The sequence below is a fragment of the Ochotona princeps genome, chromosome 17, assembly GCF_030435755.1.
Source record: "Ochotona princeps isolate mOchPri1 chromosome 17, mOchPri1.hap1, whole genome shotgun sequence".
NCBI lineage: Eukaryota > Metazoa > Chordata > Mammalia > Lagomorpha > Ochotonidae > Ochotona > Ochotona princeps.
In genome coordinates, this window is record NC_080848.1 from 50,446,041 (window position 1) to 50,459,837 (window position 13,797).

At 42.1% G+C, this 13,797-nt stretch overlaps 1 protein-coding gene across 1 annotated transcript in view; it reads right to left on the minus strand.

Moving 5' to 3' along the window:
* The window catches only part of DNAH9 (dynein axonemal heavy chain 9), a 305,997-nt gene that overhangs the window by 75,956 nt on the left and 216,244 nt on the right, over positions 1 to 13,797 (minus strand). The window contains exon 49 of the mRNA XM_058676055.1: positions 8,499 to 8,759. Within this exon, the coding sequence (XP_058532038.1) occupies positions 8,499 to 8,759 (261 nt within the window). The remainder of the gene's footprint in view (positions 1 to 8,498; positions 8,760 to 13,797) is intronic.

Sequence of the window (13,797 nt, forward strand, 5' to 3'; positions counted from 1 at the left end):
CATCATACTGAATTGGGAAATACTGGAAGAATTTCACTAAGATCTGGAACTAAACAAGGATGTCCACTTTCACCACTGCTATTCCATATAGTATTGGAAGTCCTCGCCAGAGCTATTAGGCAAGAAAAACAAATTAAAGACATTCAAATTGGAACTGAGGAATTAAAATTATTCTTGTTTGCAGATGACATGGTTCTCTACATACAAGAACCAAATGATTTGATCAAGAGACTATTGGAACTCATAAGAGAATTTGACAAGGTAGCAGGGTATAAAATTAATGAACATAAATCGGTGACACTAGTATACACAAATAACTCCATGGCTGAGAAATAAATTGTAACTATAGGTCCCTTTAAAATAGCAGAGAAGAATCTCAAATATCTTGGGATTAACCTAACCAAAGATGTGGGAAACCTCTACAATCAAAATTATAAAACATAAAAAAAAAAAGAAATAGAATAAGACCTTAAAAGATGGAGAAACCTACCAAGTTCCTGGATCAGCAGGATCAACATCATCAAAATGTCCATATTATCAAATGTAATACATGGATTCAACACAATCCCAATCAAAATCCCAAGAAAATTCTTCTCAGAAATAGGAAACATGGCAGAAAAGTTCATATTGAAACACAAGATACCATGAATAGCCAAAGCTATCCTGAACAATAAAAATCAAGCTGGAGAAATCACAATTCCAGATCTCAAGACACACTACAGAGCAGTGGTCATCAAAACAGTCTGGTACTGGTACAGAAACAGAGATCAATGGAACAGAATGGAAACACCAGAATGGAGTCCACACATGTACAGCCAATTAATCCTTGATAAGAGAACTGAAACTAATCCATGGAAAAGTCTGGTCTCTTCAACAAATGCTATTGGGACAATTGGATAGCAGCCTAAAAAGTAAGAAGAAACCTCCACCTGTCACCTTATAAAAAAATCAGCTCTAAATGGATGAAGGACCTACATCTGTACCCAGAAATCATCAAACTATTGGAGGAAAATATAGGAACCACTCTCCAAACGCAGAAGTTGGGAAATACTTCTTAGAAAAGTCACCACAAACACAGGCAGTCAAAGTCAAAATAAACAAATGAGACTACATCAAACTAACAAGCTTCTGTATAGCAAAGGAGATGAACAACAAAGTGAAGAAGCAACCAATGTAATGGGAGAAGATCTTCTCACACTACACAACTATGGGGGGCTAATATCCAGGACTGACAAAAAGTTTCTGAAACTCAGCAACAGCAAATCAAGCAGCCCTGTGAAGAAATGGGCGAGGAAAATGAACATATGTTTTCAAAAGAACAATTTCAAATAGATATAAGAAAAAATGTTCAGGTTCTGCAACTGTCAGGAAAATACAAATGATAATCACAATAAAGTTCCACCTAACTCCAGTGAGGTTGGCCTAAGTTCAGAACTCTACCAACAACACCTGCTGGAGTGGATGTGGGAGTGTAGGCTAGTACAACCACTATGGAAGTCAGTATGGAGTGGCAAGAGACTGCCATATAACACAGCTATCCCATTTCTGGAAATTTATCCAAAGGAAATGAAATCTGCATTTGAGAAAGGGATCTGTAATCCTATGGAAACAACCTGGAAGCCCATCAAAAGAGGTGTGGATAAATAAACTGTGGTACATCTACTCCATGGAATGCTACTCACCCAATAAAAAGAATGGAATTGTATCATTTGCAACCAAATGGTCCCAACTAGAGACCATTATGCTCAGTTAAAGCAGTCAATCCCCAAAGGACAAATATCATATGTTTGCTCTGATATAACGCAACCTTCATGCAAAATACAAAATCAGTAGGCCTTTCAGTACTGTTTTTGCTATATCTCAGGTGGTTTGATAATTGTTTTTATTTTCATTCATTCAAAAACATTTCTGTTTTTCTTACTAATTTCCTCCCTGACACATAGGTCACAAAACAGCATCATTTACGTCAGGATGGTGTTTGATACTCTTTTTCATCTCTTCACTGACACACTGGTCATTGTGTAGCATGTTATTTAACTTCATGTTGTTGTAAAATCTCTATTTTTCTCTCTGTTGTTGTTTTTGTTTTATGGCTTTTCATTTAAGGGGATGTATAGTAACTGTATAATACAGACTATCACATACAGATGTGGAGATACAATGCCAAGTGCATCTCTGTTTACAAATCAAAGCTGGACTCCCAATGAAACTGCTGAATGTATCTTGACAACAGGATGTTGGACCCTCTGCCATTGTCCATGCCTACAATGTCAGGATACACTTAAATAGCAGAATGATGGACCTGTAACTGATTATGAAGGACTATACTACTGTAATGACATGGAGGAAATTAGTAGGGAGGGGGACTTGGGAAGGGAGAAGAGACGTCCCAGAGCCTATGGAACTGAATCAGGAAATAATAAAGTAAATAAATTAATTAAAAAACACAAAGAAACTATCACAAACCGAGAAACTCAAAAACAACATGGTTTGAGTCCTAGAATCACAGTTTTGGCAGGGCTGGTTTCTTCCAGAAAATCAGGAAGAGTCAGTTCCATTCTCCACTCAGCTTCCACACTTTGTCTTCGTTTCCCCCTCTGCCTCCATCATCAACCCTTTATTATTATTATTATTATTATTATTGATTTTTTTCTCTTTTCGATGGACCTTTGTGATTGCATTTAGACCTACCAGAATAATTTGAATGCTCTCCTCATTGCAAGATCATTAACTTATAGCTTCACCATCAGTTTTGCCCTGTGAGGTAATGATCGTGTTCTGGCCATTAGGGTATGAATCTCATAGTGGAAGGGGAAAAGGCACAGTCTACCACACTTTTCTATCGAGCAATCATATTTACTTACTATAGAAAATCTGCATGTATGCAATAAAAATGTGTGTAGAAGAATCTATGCACCAGAGAAAAAATTTCGAATGCTCAAGAATAGATGAATAAATATCATGCATTATAACATGGAACACAATGAAGCATTAAATAATAATTTTAATGTATGTACTGACATGAAATGATATTTCAACAGGGAAAATAAGATTTCATTTATAAGAGACCAGGCAAGATTTTTCTTGTTCTTTCTTGGTCACTTAGTATAATGTTCTCTAAGTCTGATTCATCTTGTTGAAAATGGAAAGTTCTCATTTCAAAAAAATTTTTTGAGTCTCATCTCTTTTTCTTTCTCATACACACAGTGTGGGGTGGGGAAAGAACAGAGTAGGAGAGGGCCAGAGACCAGGACTCAACCTAAGACCCCCACACAGTAGCAGTAACCCAACTACTGGGCTCTCACGGCTGTCCCCTTGGGGGTGCACTAGCAGGAAGTTGGAGTCAGGACTCAAACCCAGGCACTCTGATATTGTAACTGCTACACTAAATGCCCACCTTAAGATCCCATTTTAAAAGGCTTAATGTTATGCTTTTGTGTTTGTTGATCATCAACATTATCTCTATATTCCAATGTTTCTAATTGATTCACCTATCAACAGACACAGGGAGGTTCCATTTTTTGGTTATTGTGAATAATACTGCAATTGTGACAATATAGGTATCTCTATAAATTTCATCTCCTTGGGCATGCTTCTCAATTACTGGGTCACACAATAGTGCTACTGGTAATTTTTTGATGGCTTTTCATACTTTTTTCTATAATGGCTGTACCAATCTACATTCTCATTGACAGTAAACAAATATTCCCTTTTCTCTGCACCTTTGCTAGCCGTTACTATTTATGCATTTATGCAAATATAATGCATAGAGGACTTGTTGAAATAGATATACCCCAAATTATTTTAGGCATTATCTTGCAGAAAAGAGCTAAGCTGCTATGGAAATTGAAGGTGACTTTATATTTGACCCTATACATTCTATACTGTTTGAATTATTTTTAATAATAAAAATGCCATTTTATGTTATTAGTGTCATAAAAATGTTTCCTGTGCAAATTCACAGAAGATAAACAGAAATTCCAAGTAGATCTGTGGAGGGAAAAACAAGACTATGACAGTGCAAGATAAACCATTCCTAAACTAAGGCAGGAAAAGTTAGGCTGGATTTATTTCAGTTTTGCTATAAAAGCAAAATAAAACTGTCAAACTGGAAGCAAAATGTGCAGAGACTTACTACCAAGCTCTGATTTACAGGTATTCTTTATGTATTAACTGAAGATTTATTGTTAAATTTGAAAATAATGAGAAAACAGGGAAATGGCTCTTAAATATCAGAGACTCGTGAATTCAGAGGTGTTGAGGATTATTCAGGAATACTTGAACTCAGGTAACAATACTGTCCTTCATATACATAGTACAGGGGGCCCAGAGACCCCATTCAAAATGTTCTTTGAAGGCAATCAATGGGCAATCAATGGGTCTGTAGATTATAAACACTTGTATATATGTAATTAAGCCTCTTAGTGGTATTGTGATCTTGCTCATCTCACTTTTAGAGCAACACCTGCCACATCCACTTTAGAGGCAAGCACCTCCGTGCTTGCATCTCAGAGCTCTATCTCCTTTCCTGCATCACGATTTTGCAAAGGCGTTCCATCCTGGGATTTCTTTCCCACCACACAATACCCTCAAGCTTCCTGCCTAATTGGTTTTCTCTTCTCCCATTTCTTACCTGGCCAGAATGTTAGTTATACCTTCTTTGGTACACTCAAATCCATGAATATGTATCTAATTTTTGTTAACGTAACACACACACACACACACACACACACACTTCAAAAACTCTAACAGAGCTACAAGGCTTAGAAGAGAACACAGACCGACACCATCCCAATTCCAGCTCTCTAAAAGCCATGCCATGGAAGCATCGTTATTTGCAGAATTCCCTTTTAGATATTACCAAGCAACCACCTACTGCTGTGTTTGAATAATTATTTAACTGACTTCTTTCACCACCCGATGGTTTTTCTGATTATTTCAAGTATACTTTATAAATTAACACTACATAGGTTTATGATTATGAATATTGCTCTTTTTATTTCTTGCATATTTTCTGAAATGAATAATTTTGTTCTTTTCTTCTTGAGAAGATGGCTTTTGAACAAACACTTGAAAGGGTCGCAGGGAGCCATGGGACCACTTGGGGGATGGGAGTTCCACATGGAAGCAATCGCTGCAGCCAAAGGTCCCGGGATGGGATTGTGCTTGCAGCGGTTGAGCGAGGACGCTACTGTGAGTATAACGGAATGGAAAGCGTGCCTGAAGATGTGACACAGGCAAAGCCATGATGGTGACTTGGGGTTTTATTCTAAATGCATTGGGAAGTCAGCGGGAGGTTTTGAACAGAAGAATGGCAAGGCTGAACTTCTACTTTGTGTTTATTTGTTTTCAGATTCGTTTATCTATTTGAAATGTCAGAGATAAGAAAGCAGTGAGAGAAGGAGAGAGCACAAATCAGCAGGAGAGTGTGAGATAATTCTCCCATACCCTGGTTTACTCCCGAGGGCTGCAAAGGTCAAGGGTGGGCTAGGCTGAAAATCAGAGCCAGAAAATTCAATCAGCCCTCCTACATGGATAACAGGAGCCCAAATGTTTGAGCCCCTTTACACTGCTTTTCCCAGGCCATCAACAGTGTGATGGATCAGAAGTGGAGCAGCTGGGACAAGAAACAGCAGCCATATAAGATGCCAGGTGTGGCTTTAACTGCTACATGACAACGCTGGTCCCAGCTTCTTCTCCTTTTTAAAATACTACACTTAGAAAGAATCATGAGAGCTATTATGAGCAATTATATGCCAACAACTGGATAACTTAGAAGAAATAGATAATTCCCACACATATAGAAGCTATCAAGACTGAATCATGAAGAAAGAAAAATTTGAAGAGATCAGTGAGTGAGGAGCCTGAATCAGGACTTAAAATGTCTCCCATCCAAGAAAAGTGCAGGACCTGAGCATTCCTTGCTGAATTATAACAAACATTTAGAGAACAAATATTAATTTTCTACAATTTTTCCCAAAAGATGAGAGAAAATATTTCCAAGTTCTTATGTGAAGAAGGTTAGCATCACCCTAATACCAAAGCCAGACAATGACATGACAAGAAAACTACATGTCAATATTCTAGAGGAGGTCCAGTGCCATGGCTCAACAGGCTAATCCTGCACCTTCATGCACCAGCATCCCATACGGATGCTTGTTCGTGTCCCAGCTACTCCAGTTCCCATCCAGCTCCCTGCTTATGGCTTGGGAAGGAAGTGGAGGATGGCCCAAAGCTTTGAAATTCTTGCATCCATGTGGGAGACCTGGAAGAAGCTCCAGCTCTTGGCTTTGGGCCTCAGCTCTGGCTGTTTTGGCTATTTGGGGAGTAAACTAGCACATGGAAGATCTTTCTCTGTTTCTCCTTCTGTAGGTATGCCTTTACAATAAAAATAAATGAATCTTTAAAAAAAATACCCTAGCTGAACAATGCAGCAATCCTCAACAAAATTCTAGAAAACTCAACAGCACATGGGATGTATCATTCACAATAATTCAAGTGGGATTTATCCCTGGTTGCAAGAATGATTCAACATTTTCAGATCAATAAATGTGATCTATCACATTGATAAAACAAAATATAAAAAATATGGTAATCTCATCACATGCAGAAAAAAACTGACAAAATTCAACACATTTTCATGATTTAAAAAACTCAACAAATTAGGCACAGAAGGAATATAATTCAACATAATAGAAGTTACATATGATATGCCTACAACAAACAGTGTATTCAATGGTAAAAAATTAGAATCCTTTTCTTTAAGATCTGAAAAAGCCAAGGATGCCCGCCCTTGCCACTTCTATCTAACGTGGTACTGGAAGTCCTTGCCAGATCAATGAGGCAAGAGAAAGGAAATAAAAGGCATCCAAATAAGGACAAAGTGAAACTGTTATTATTATTATTATTTTTTTGCTGATGAAATGATCCTATATATAGAAAACAGTTGAGTAACAACAACAAAACGCTGATAAATGAATTCAGTATTGTTGCAGGGTGCAAAATCAACACACAAAAATCATTAACATTTCTCCACACAAACAACAGACATTCCAAAAAAGAACTTTTAGAGGACAGCCTCATTTACAATAGTTAAAAAATTACATGGGAGGAGATTTAACCAGGGAGGTGTACAGAAAAGTACAGAATACTGGGCCCGGCGGCGTGGCCTAGCGGCTAAAGTCCTCGCCTTGAAAGCCCCGGGATCCCATATGGGCGCCGGTTCTAATCCCGGCAGCTTCACTTCCCATCCAGCTCCCTGCTTGTGGCCTGGGAAAGCAGTTGAGGACGGCCCAAAGCTTTGGGACACTGCACCCGCGTGGGAGACCTGGAAGAGGTTCCAGGTTCCCGGCATCGGATTGGCGCGCACCGGCCGTTGCGGCTCACTTGGGGAGTGAATCATCGGACGGAAGATCTTCCTCTCTGTCTCTCCTCCTCTCTGTATATCTGACTTTGTAATAAAATAAATAAATCTTAAAAAAAAAAAGAAAAGAAAAGTACAGAATACCAATGAAAGAATCTGAAGAAGACATAAATAAATGGAAAGATGTTTTGCATTTACAGAGTAGAAGAAATAATACCATGAAAATATCCTTACTACCCAAAAGCAGTCTATAAATTCAATGCTCTCTCTGCCAAAATTCCAATGACGCTTTCCATAAACATAGGAAAGACTATCTGGTTTCCTCCAAAATCTAGGAGGGGCTTGAAGGAGATGACTCAGTAAACTCTTTAGGCTTCTCCAATAGTTTGAGCCACACAGTAGACATGGTCTTCTATACACTGGAGAAACCTAGAACGCATGAGAAGAGTGGCCGGTCCCTGCCAGGGACTTGGAACCTTGGAGATCAAACAGTTCAGAAATTGTTTGGGGACGTGGGACACAGATAACTCCAATGCATCAGAAGTCAGGCAGGGGCATGGCATAACGGCTGGAGGTTGTCTTAGTTCTAGCACAAGTATAGCAGTTCATTAGTTGAGGGCAAATGAATCACTGGAGAACAAAGACCCCAGCGATTTACCAAGGGTCTCCGAAGATAGGGGTCTTACGTTTGTATGTTCCACAGCATTATCAGGTGGATAGAACAGCTGTGTGGGCACAGCGGGAAGGTCCCCGGACTGGATTCAGAAGGTGTGAGCTCAAGTCTCGGCTTTTTCTTCCTTCCTTCCTTCTCTCTCTCTCTCTCTCTCTCTCTCCCTCTCTCTCCCTCTCTCTTTCTCTCTTTCACATTGATCTCTGTGCTTCTGAGCAGCCCAGTCTTCCCGGTGGAACCCCAGTTTTCTAAGCGAGGCGTTTGGGCTAGCTGACCTGTCACGTTTGGGTTGGGTCTTTGCCTGTGGAACCTGACAGATGACCACTTTCAGTACATGTTCATTTGTTTAATGAACGAACCAGTGAGGGCAGGAGCTGGCTGGAAGCCCTTCCCTGTTGCTGTTTTATCCCTTGGCCACTGAATCTCCTCTAGCACTTGCCCTGGGGAGCAGGGAGGCAGCCTCACCTTGTTGAGGGTGTTGAGAGCCTCCTGGGCCGCTGTGAGCGCCGGCTCTGCTTTGGCCAGGTCCTCCTCACAGTCCTTCCGCTTGCGCTCCACCTCCAGCATGATGACGGCCACCCTCTGCTCCTCCTCGTCGGCCACAGCCTTCTCTCGGCTCACTTTTTCCGTCTCCACACCTACCACGCGGATCAGCTTGTCCGCATCTTCGTTCTTCTGCTTCAGCTCCACTTCCTGGGTGGCCAGCTTGGCTTTCAGGGCCTCCACCTGCAGCAGAAAGGCACAGGGCTCCTCAGGAGGAGTTGAGGCAAGAGGAGCAGAGGGGCCCCTGAGGGCCCTGCTGCACAGAGCAGAACAACAGAACACCAACTGAAAGACGCAGAGGTTGCGGGTGGAATCCAGTTCCTGCCTGTAGAAAGGAAAAGAACCCTGGACACTCTCACTTCAGGAATATTCTCAATGATATGTGTCCTGACCTTTTGCCTTGATTATAAATGACTTAAGCTGTTTCTTACCGACATTGGTGCCTGTGGCTTGCACATACTAGCTGGTTAATAAAGATCGGTTGTTTAATGTAAATGGGCTAATGTGGAACAAAATGCATTGTGGTGCAGTGGGTTTAGCTGCTGCTGTTGCTGCGGGTTTCCCATCTCCGGGTGCTGGTTTCAACACTATTTGTTTTGCTTCCACTTGAGTTTCCTGCTAATACACTTGAGAAGGAAGCAGAGCTGACCTGAGTACCACATGCGAGACCAGGTGGAGCTCCTTGCTCCTGACTTTGTCCTGGGTCCACACATTGTTATGACTATTTGGGGAATAAACCAGTGGATGGAAGATCTTTCTCTGTCTCTGTCCCTCCCTTGCTATCTCTTTTTCTGCCTTCCAAATAAACAAATACTTTTTAAAAAGTTGGCTAGGGCCTGGCACAGTAGCCTAGTGGCTAAAGTTCTCACTTGTACATGCCAGGACCCCATATGGGCGCTGGTTCATGTCCCGGCTGCTCCACCTCCATTCAGGCTCCCTGCTTGTGGCCTGGGAAGGCAACAGAGGACAGCCCAAGGCCCTGGGACCCTGTAGCAGCATGGGAGACCTGGAAGAAGCTCCTGGCTCCTAGCTTGGATAGGCTCAGCTCTGACCATTGCAGCTACTTGGGGAGTGAATCAGTGGATAAAAGATCTTTCTGTCTGTTTCTCTTTCTTTCTGTAAATATGACTTTCCAACTAAAAAAAAAAAATAAGAGGCTAACACGGAGATTGTTAAAGATTCACGTAAAGGAAATGTTATTATGCTTCCTGAGAGAAGAAACAGACCAGTCGGCAGTGGCTAGAACATACATGATATCAACTCTGGTCCTCCAACCTGCAGCACCCTGCCTAGGAAACCAGTGCCTTGTCTAGAAGAACCAGCTCAGGTGGCCAGCGTGCTCAAGTCAGAGATGTAGGAAATCAGATTTCGATCTTTTACCAAAACCCAGGGGTGGCTGATATCAGGTGGCAGTTGCTCATCCCTGGGTACTGGGACGTTTGGAAAGTTGTGTGTGGCTTCCCCCTTTATTTCTCTCCTTCCCCCAGAAATAAGAAGAAACAGCAAATTTGGAAACAATGAGTTCACTCAATTTTCCCTAAACCTCCATCCTTCCCACCCTGATCAACCATCTAGTCATTATAAAAATTAAAACAATCATTTAAAATAATAATAATATCATAATAACCCAGGGGGACAAATAATAACCTCTGACCACAAATGACTAGAATTTGCTCAGTAATGGACCATGTGGATTTCTGTCTCTGTTTCCAACTTGAAACCAGCCAGAGAAATCCAAACCTATTCCTCCTGATCAATGACAGAGTAGTCCCCACTTCTAGTAGTGGTTATCTACAGCTTCCACGCCAAGCTCCTCCGATCAGGCACATATGAAGGCAGCCCCGCCTTGTCTTTCTCTACTAAACACAAGGGGTGGTGGTTGATTCCCTTTCTGTAGCAAGTTCCAAAAGAAATGGTTTTGGATGATTCTCCTCTGGTTGGTCTCCATCTATGTCCATAATCCTTACTAGAAACAGATGACCAGGTCAAGGTGGGTGCATGAATCATGCTGGATTTCCCATCCAGTCTCTGAAGTCGCGTCTAATCAAGGAAATGAAGCGAAGGGAATACCATTCTATTTGTCTCCTGCACACGTGAGAGAGCAGTGGTTTTCTCTTTGCACTCAGATGATCAGAGTACAACATTTTTCGGAATGTGTTTGCTGGGCAAGCAGCATCAACGTCGGCCTCACCTGCGAAAGGGAACGGACATGCAAAGCCCCGAGCCCACATTGGGACGTTCTAAGTAGAAAATCTGGGAGTGGCACCCGGCAGTCTGCCAGTCTTCACTGCAGCAAGAGCTTCTGGGTAATTCTGCCCCCTTGGGTTTTTCTTTTTTTTCAGATGCAAGGGGGAGGCTTAGGCCTATTTATTTCTGGATATAAAAAATGCCATTTGTATGTGCAACATGGCCCATAAACTTTACATTCCAGAATGACCTCTTGCCTCTTATTTTGCCGCAGTCTATTTCACGCCACAGTCAAAGATTACTTCAGAGCTCCTGGCACACGTCAGGCAGATTCGAATGCTTTATGATGCGACATACACGAGGGGCCAAGTAAAGCAAAGCTTAGGTGCTGCTGATTCCCTTTTTCATGGCAGAGCAGAGGAAAAGGAAGGTTTTTTTTTTTTTAAACTGCTCTTTAATTTTGTGTATTCATAGCAACTAGAGACTTTGTATAAGCCTCCAATGCCCCCGCCCTCCAAGAACTTGTCTCAGATTCACGTGTTGGAAGGTTAATCCATTTGCAGCTCCCGCTGTTCAGCTGCAGAATTATTTCTACCAGGACAAAGATGCAATTGTAAATCAAAATGATTGAGTCACATAATCACTCCAGTTGGCAAACACACTAGGAACTCTGTTCTTTTTTTAAGTCTTGTGAGATTTGAGAAAATTGAAGTGGATTTTTTTTTTTTTTTTGGTTTTTGCACTTTTGTTATTGTTGCGGTTGTTTTGTTTTATGGATTGCAGATGTGGGTCATGACCTCAGATCCAAGGTAAGTGACTTCCGGACGGAGAACGGGAACCTTGCAGCTCTTCAGCTGTGACAAGGAGGTGATGCGGTGGACCTACCTGTTACAACTCAGGAAGCTACATTCATTCTATGGTTCTGCCATAGAACACACCGGAATAGAGTATTTTGTAAAGATTTATTTATTTATTTGAAAGGAAGAGTGATGGAGAGAGGGGGAGAGAGAGAGAAAGGGATTTGCTAATTTACTGCCCAAGTGGCTGCAATGGTTTGGGGCTAAGCCAGGCACTCCATCCTAGTTGCTCATGTGGAGAGCAGGGTCCTAAGTACTTGCACCATCTTCTGCTGCCCTCCCAAAAACGTTAACAGGGCAGTCGGGACCTGAACTGGTGCTCTCATGTGGGGATGCTCGTGTTGGAGAGAGTGGGTGGTGTGCCGTGGCACAATGCCAGACCCCAAAACAGGTTACTTTCAAGCTATTTCTGGTGATGTAGCAGGTTAAGCTGCTGCCCATGATGTTGGGATTTCCACATGGATGCTGGATAGAGCCCCAGCTGCTCCACTTCTGATCCAGCTCCCTGCTAAAGCGTATGCTTCAGAAGACGGCACAGCTCATTAGTCCCCTGCACCAATGTGGGAGACCCGGAAAAAGCTCCTGTTTCAATCTGGCACGGCCCTGGCTGTTTCAGTTATTAGGGTAGTGAACCAATGAACAGAAGGTCTTTCTCTCTTTTCTTTTCTCACTCTATCTCTTCTCTTCAAATGAAAACAAAACTGAATCTTCAAAAAAAAAAAAAAAACCCAGATAACTTCTTCTCACACTTAGACCTTTTATTGTTTAGACCTGTAGGGTAAGATCAAAGACAGAGTGGTACAATACAGAAGAGAAGCCTCCTGTTATCCTACCGTGACCACACTATGAAGTGAGGGATTGCCAACTAAGTGGGCAAAGCGCTTGATGAGCGCAGGTTTCTGTCCTTCAAGGAGGCAAGGCTTCCTAGAAGCTTTTCCCCAGAGCTTAGGAGACTTTGGAAATAAAGCTGAGAATCAATTCAAAGAACCGAGAGGAGCATACAGGGTTTTAGAAAGACATGAAAGGTCTGGCGCAATGACTCAGTGGCTAAATCCTTGCCTTACATGCACCGGGAACCCATCGGGTATCAGTTTGTGCTGTGGCCTCCCCACTTCTCATCCAGCTGCCTGCTTGTGACCTAGAAAAGCAGTGGAAGATGGCCTAAGGCTTTGGGATCCTGGCTTCAGTTAGGCTCAGCTCTAGCTATTGCAGCCACTTGGGGAGTAAACCAGTAGATGGAGAATCTTTTTCTCTGTAAATCTGCCTTTCCAATAAAAATAAATAAATATTTAAAAAATACATGAAAAAATAGGCATGGATTTCAATCCCTCTCCCTGAGTAGGCCTATCTTTTCATTCTGGTTTCTTATGAACTTTTTGAAGTTCCCTCTTGTTTTCTGGGACAGAAGTGCACCTATCTTTCCTGTATGCCCACAGGGGAGACCTCATTTTTTGCAGGCAGCTCTAGGTGATTGGGAAAGGGTGTCATCAGGCCTTCTGTTGCCAGTGAAGGAGAGGAAGTCGCAGGGTAATCAGTAGTGATGATTATTCTACTGAGGACAGGAGATCTAGAGACACCTGGTTCCTCTGGGTCTATACTGTCATCCAACACTTGTATTTGAGCTTGGATTTCAAGGAAGGTTTTCTTGCTAACACAGATGTTTACATATCTACATGTTTGTTATGTTTTCTGCTTTGACAAAAAACTTTTCCCATTCTGGTAACAGACTTTCTCTTTGGAGAACTCTCCCTACCCAAGGCCTTTTAGTTTGGATAAAGCTGATTCGGGGACACAAGCAAGCATAGGAGATTCTGACAAGCAAGCATAGGAGATTCTGACGTTGCCGACAGCAGCTGAAGCTGTGACACCACAATTCCAGTTGCTGTTATTGGATCCTGGCTTGGTCACTGGGAGCAGCATCCAACTCACAGAGATGGTTCATCTGTGGGTAAACCTACGGCTCAAGGAGGTTCATCACAGCCATGGCCATTTTCCCAAGAACTTGGCTGATACTCCTTTTTGGATTACGGTTGCAAATCAGACAAACTAGATGCCTGAGGTTGTCATGGGCCACGGAGTTCCTGGCCTGTGAACATGAGTCCAACAGAGAAGAAAGCAAGGCCAGGGAATGGAGGACACCAAGATGCCCAGAATTGCCATACCTCTAGCTTCATCCC